Source organism: Anolis carolinensis, chromosome 2 (genome assembly GCF_035594765.1).
Source record: "Anolis carolinensis isolate JA03-04 chromosome 2, rAnoCar3.1.pri, whole genome shotgun sequence".
NCBI classification, from domain to species: Eukaryota; Metazoa; Chordata; class Lepidosauria; order Squamata; family Dactyloidae; genus Anolis; species Anolis carolinensis.
The window spans coordinates 267,898,757-267,904,903 of NC_085842.1; the positions used below are offsets into that span (position 1 = coordinate 267,898,757).

The window sequence follows — 6,147 nt, forward strand, 5'->3', positions numbered from 1 at the left end:
CCCACATTCTTTTTTAAGAGACATTTATGACTATAAATGAGTCAGACATGACTGGACTTAACGTCAGGGGAAACCTTTACCTTTACTTTATGACTATAAATGCCCAAATATGCAAGGGATTGCCTGTCAGTCTGCTAATACACCTTGAAGCAGACCACAACTTGGGACAAATATACTGATAGGCAGTGAAGGACTGGGGAACTGAGTCCCTACTTGGTGCTCATGCCACAATTCAATGGCAAAGTGCATACTTTGTGTAGAAGAGGTCCCAGGTTTAATCCCTGACATCTCCAGATAGGGCTGATGATAGTCTTCTGCATGAAAACATGGAGAGATGCTGCCTATTGAGTGTTGATGATATTGGGTTAGTTGAATTAATGGTGACTCACTAACAGGCAATATGGAGCATACTCCCATTATACTGGGACTGGGGAATTGAAATCAATATTGAGAGAACATAGTTTCAACAGCCTGGTCTTAAAAATTAAAATCTCTTCTCATACTTTCCATTAAGATCATCCGTTACTGATGGAGCATGATTCCACCCAGTGTCAAATAGAAATCTGCATCTCTAATGTCAACTGCTGATCTTTCTTACAGTAACCTTGTGGCTGCTTATGAGAAAGCCAAGAAAAAGCATCAAAACAAACTGAAGAAACTGGAATCCCAAATGATGGCAATGGTCGAAAGGCATGAGACTCAAGTGAGAATGCTCAAACAAAGAATTGCTTTGCTGGAAGAAGAGAATTCAAGACCCCACACCAATGAAACATCACTTTAAGAGGGATGATAAAAAAAGGAATCAATGTGCCATTGAAAATATGAGTCCTTATAGGACTCGCTGTATATGGTAGGTGCGAAAGGAGACCAGAGACAGCCTGGGCCAAGATGGAAGACAGTGCATCAGAGACCAGTTTGGGCTTCGACAATATGCAATCATGAACAGGAGCCAAAAGGAGTAAGGCTTTTGGGATGGCTGTGCATAATCAGACAGTGCCTGATGGTAAATGTATCTGTTTATCAAGGTTCTATGTAATTATTTTGTTCCTGTGTTACATTTTTTTTTCTTCTTCCAGACTTGTATGGGTAAGAATACTTGTGTTTTCATCAATCACATCCTTCTGAGTCCACTGTAATTTTGAGGAAATGATCAAATATCACCACACAGGTAGCTTTCATCTGGATCACAGCATTCCTTCTTTCCATCTCCTTTTTGCTGTTCATCTTTTCCTCTAGGCTGACAGTGCACAGCCACTTGCAAAGTCGGTGGCCATTCATTTATTGATAGCTGGTGTCTGTGATTATAGAGTGCGCTAAGAATTGGCACTCTCCCGTAAGTGGCATCTAAGGAAGCAGCAGCGCATGCATGCCGTGAGAGTATGACACTCCATCCACAGTCTGTTTCAGTTTTAAACTGCCTTTGCATTACCTGCTGCTTTTAAGAATTTTTGAAGTGTGCTCACTTGATGCCTGATAGCCTACAATTTGGAAGCTCTTGGCAATCCTCTTGCATATTGCTTTCAGTCCCAACATGCAGGTGGATCAGAACAAGTAGTTTGCAAGTTCCAGAATCAACTAGAATAGTGCACCATCGTTGTTGTCTTTTATGTGATGCTTGTCTGTCCTTCATGTTTTGCTAACTGCTGTTGCTGGTGAAGCAGCCAGGTAGAAGTGCTCCAGAGTTAAAGTGGTGTGCTTTAGTGAATTTGTTGCCTCCCAAAAATCTAATTTGTGGAGGGAATGTAATCCATATTCTGACAATAACCATTCAGTTATGTATCTAAACATACATATCAGTACACTTGTTCTCCAACTCTGCCCCCCCCCCCCATATATTTGAGCCATCATCTTACAGAATTCTTGAGCAATGCATTGTCTGAAATGTCTAGGAATCCAAAATCTCGAAAAACAAATAAGAGCTTGAGAATCTCTCCTGTCAGTGCAGTGTCATTACATCTTGGTCATGAGATGGTATATTAATTTTGTAGGTGTTGTGCATTTTTACAGCTAAACCCTTTGGAAAGAGTATGGTGCGGGGCTGGTCAGGACTGACACGTTTCTTAGCAGCTGATTTCCGAGGACTGTTGTAAAACATTTGTAGCAGTTTCCATCAAACTCACTACATCCTTGCTGTACAGTATCAAAATAACTCATCAAACTTCACTTATGTTATTGTGCTTTTAAAAAGCCTAGGATATAAAGAATGTGCCTGATTGAATGAATGTACATGTCCACCCTAAAAAGCTATTGTCAAAATTGACTTTCAATTGCAAGTCTACTCTGCCTGATAAAACCATTGTAGAAGGAGCAATAGGCAGAGACCATCATGCAAAATAGTTGTCTACATTTTAAAATAAATAAATAAATAAAACTAGAATGGTAACAGTTCTAGATCAGCTACTTAGTTATGTACCTATCTTGATCACATAGCTAAATATCTCTTGGATTAACCCATTACCAGTATTGACTTACCAGGCAGCAGCCACTACAAGCAAAAGGAATCTGTTCTCCTAAAATTCAGGGATGTATTTGATATTTCCACCACCCTCTCACAAGCTATCTCCAGTGTGACAGTCACAAGCATGACCCCAATGGTAATTCCTCCTCGCTTTGGAGATCATTTTCAGGAGTCAGATGGAACTGTCAATCTGTTGTGTCCCAACTGACAAGAAAACAGACCTCTGTTACTCGCATTGGCAGCTGCCTATTAAGTCTAGATTGGGAGACTTTAAATCCCTACACACTCTCCATGCTATTGAATATGCAGAAATTGTCACTACAAACCAGTCCTGAATGTGTAACTCTTCATAACAATGATCATGAATTCCAGCCAATGTCTCTATTAAATGCAACCAGTTATTAATGTTCTCTTGTAGTTATAGATTCAGCAATAACTCTCTGGCATGTCAGATGGAAGAATAAACACTGATCTCTGGTAAACCAAGAGAGAGGAATGTCTTGAGTTATGGCACATTGTGGTGCCTTGTTCTTAAAGGATCTTCTTTTTCTTTCTTGCACTTTGATTCTTAGACCACTTGCAATAAAATTAGCAATTTGAATACAATAACCAGCTAGGGTTTTCTAGCATTCTTCCATATATTTTCACTGAAGATGATATGAAGTGCTTTTCAAACTGAGCTTTCAGACTCAGATTGTTATTTCTTGTGCTGTAATGTTCGAGCCACTGATCATATATTTTTAAAATAAGGTGGGGTATTTGGTACCTCTGGGATAGGTTGTTTTTGTTTTGTACCCTGAGTTGCACAGCTGCCTGTAATAGGGATCCTGTTTGTAAGGAAATGTTTTCAGAGGTGTGTGCATTTGAAATGGCTAAGCAACTACTTTATTAAGTAATCAGTGTTTCATTCAATTTGTACCTTAATTTGTCACCTTTCTGCTCATTTTCCAACATAGCAAAAATATTGCTGAGGCAAATGTGTATGTAACATAATTTCTTCTCATCAAAAGTTGATGGGACATTTATTAGTAAAATCTATCCTACATTAAGAACTAATGTTCCCCAGAATAAAAATCAATCTTTCTAAGGTATGATATGAGCTGGATGTAGCCAACAATTGGGACATCCCATAGTCTTGTCATCACTATATTTTTGTCAATACTACACAAGTGATAGTCTGTGAATTAAATCAAGTCATTCCTATTTTTAAGTTCACATTTGCATTACATAGCATTTATTATTCTATTTTTATTCTAGTTAGGTTCATTGGGTTTAATGGCCTAAAGCATTGTTTCTTAAATAAGCATAGCAGTTAATACTGTTCTGATGTCTTTCCTTGTATTGGTAAGGAAGGTCTTCCTTTACTGGCTATATTCATATCTTTCTTCTTCTTTTTGAGTCTCATCAGTTACAAATCTCCAAAATTCTACCAGTAACATTCTGTAGTGCAGATGAGCATTTACCATACCTGCCCACTATTCCCAAAGGCCTACGGTATTTAAAATCAAGAAATTAATCTGCTTTGAGTCTCCTTTGTGGAGAGAAAAGGCAGGGGTAAATAAACATAATAATCATAATCTCCCATAACAATGCAAGGCAAAAACAAAAAGTTAAACTAAAAATAAATAACATACCTGCAAATGGTGCTACTGCGGAGGTCTATTTGAAATGTCGGTAGGATTCATGATGTCATGGATGTCAAAGCTTATTTCCAGTTGGGCCTAAAACTTAGTAATTTAAAAAGCAAGCCTTGTCCCTGGTTCATATGCAGGGAAACTTTGAGTGTGTCTTCTCCATCCCAGCATTTTCATGCTAAATGGTTTTCTTTGGGGCAGCTCTATTTAAGCATCTGTCAAGTTTCTCCTCTTTGGTTTTTCCCAAGGTGAAACAGCATTGCTTTTAGACCCCTTGAACACTGCCATATAAAATCCAGATTATCTGCTTTGAACTGGATTATATGGCAGTGTAGACTCATATAATCAACTTCAAAGCAGGTAATGTGGATTATCTGCTTTCATAATCTGGATTATATGACAGTGTAGAAGGGGCCCTTGAAACAGGGATCGAGAGGTAAAGAGAATCAAGTGTCTTGATATAACTAGCTAGAGCAATGTGTAGGAAGACAATGCATTCTGTTTCCCTTTGCAAGAATCAAATATAACCTTGTTCAGGCCACCAGTTGTCAACTGTGTTTTCAGTACAAATCACTTGGTTGTGGCAAGGTATAGAAATAGTCCATGTTGGTGATACAGGGTGACACGAGCCTCCTTAAACGAGTGTATTAACTTGTTCATGAAGTAGCTATCCTTATACCTTTTTGTGCAATTCCCTCTACCCACTCAACTCACTGGAGCGTGTCCCAACAGCCCGTCAGTCGCCAGGGGCTTCCAAGTACCTTTCAGTTGCATCTGTGCAGCTGGAACCCAGCTCAAGCCACGGGGAAGAACAGTGCTGGAGATTTATGCTCCATCAGCTACTGAACGTAACCTTGCCAGGAAGCTGCAAAGGACAGCCAGAATTTCCACCCTTCAGTACAATACTGAAAGAATGCCAATTTAGAGTAATTGGGCGGAGGGAAATTTTGACCTTAAAACAAACGTTCAGGGGTATTTAAATCTTGTATTGTTGTGTGCAGCTGTAGTGGCAAGCGTTTCACCACCATGTAGCAGTCAGGTCACTGGAGGGAAAAATATGGTAGACATTCAGTGGTAGAAAAGAGACATATCTACCGACAGACTAAAGGACTGTGAATTTTAGATTAATAGGGTGTATGAGTATGTTATTAGCTCTTAATAGATGGTATAACTGAAGAGGAAATACCAAAAATAACTCACTTATGCAACTGTTTTTAAAACTGGGCTGAAATTTAACATAGCTTTCTGTAAGTGGGAGAGATCCTTTTGTCAATTGGAAAGCTTTGTTTCCAGTAAAGATCTGTCCTGACAAAAAGGCTGTGGTAACAGGAAGAACAGTTAAAAGAGTCCTTCCATCAGCCTGCATGTGTTAAGCAAGGATATTTCTGCCTAAAGGAGCAAAGTCAGGATCCAGACCAATCTCTGTGCCCAACATGCCAAGCATCATCCGGCAGATGGGCATATTGTAGTGACTTGAGGTCATATTGTTCATCCGGTTCTAAAATTCATTCCATGTATTAAATGATAATGTTCCCTCCCCATGGCAAACTAAGTCAGTTGAGTCATTTTTGTCTAAATGTGACCAGTTCAGTTGTGTTATTAGAGGAGGGGTCTAGAAACTGATGAGTTTGTCATACGGCCCATGGAACATGTTCCAACTCTTATTTTTCCAGCTAAGGTATAAACATTTTTACACCAGCTTGAATGTATTGTTCTTTACAAAGCACATATTCATTTTGCATAAATGTCAGTATTGGTTTACTGTTTATATTGACATTTTTTTCAGTGAAAAAAACATTTTTTTCTGATTTTTCCAATAGTTTCAGTTCTTTAGCTGCTGTAAAATAGCTACTTTGTGTTGGTTTGATATATAGAATTGTACAAACTGCATTTATTTATACAGAGGCATTTATAATACTTTTACAAATGTTCTTATATTCTGAATAAATTTCTAATGCCGAAATGTCACAAAGTCTCCATTCTTATGGGTCATCCTTAAGTATTTCTTCTTCTTGATCAAGTTACAGGTTACTGCCAACATTTAGGATAGGAATG

At 38.6% G+C, this 6,147-nt stretch overlaps 1 protein-coding gene across 4 annotated transcripts in view; it reads left to right on the top strand.

Annotated features, from left to right (window-relative positions):
- Positions 1–6,064, top strand: part of mcc (MCC regulator of WNT signaling pathway) — a 252,256-nt gene extending 246,192 nt beyond the window's left edge. For all 4 annotated transcript variants that reach the window (XM_062972174.1, XM_062972175.1, XM_062972176.1 and 1 more), the window contains one exon: positions 601–6,064. In XM_062972174.1, the coding sequence (XP_062828244.1) occupies positions 601–781 (181 nt within the window). In that variant the 3' untranslated portion in view covers positions 782–6,064. The remainder of the gene's footprint in view (positions 1–600) is intronic.
- Positions 6,065–6,147: the final 83 nt, after the last annotated feature.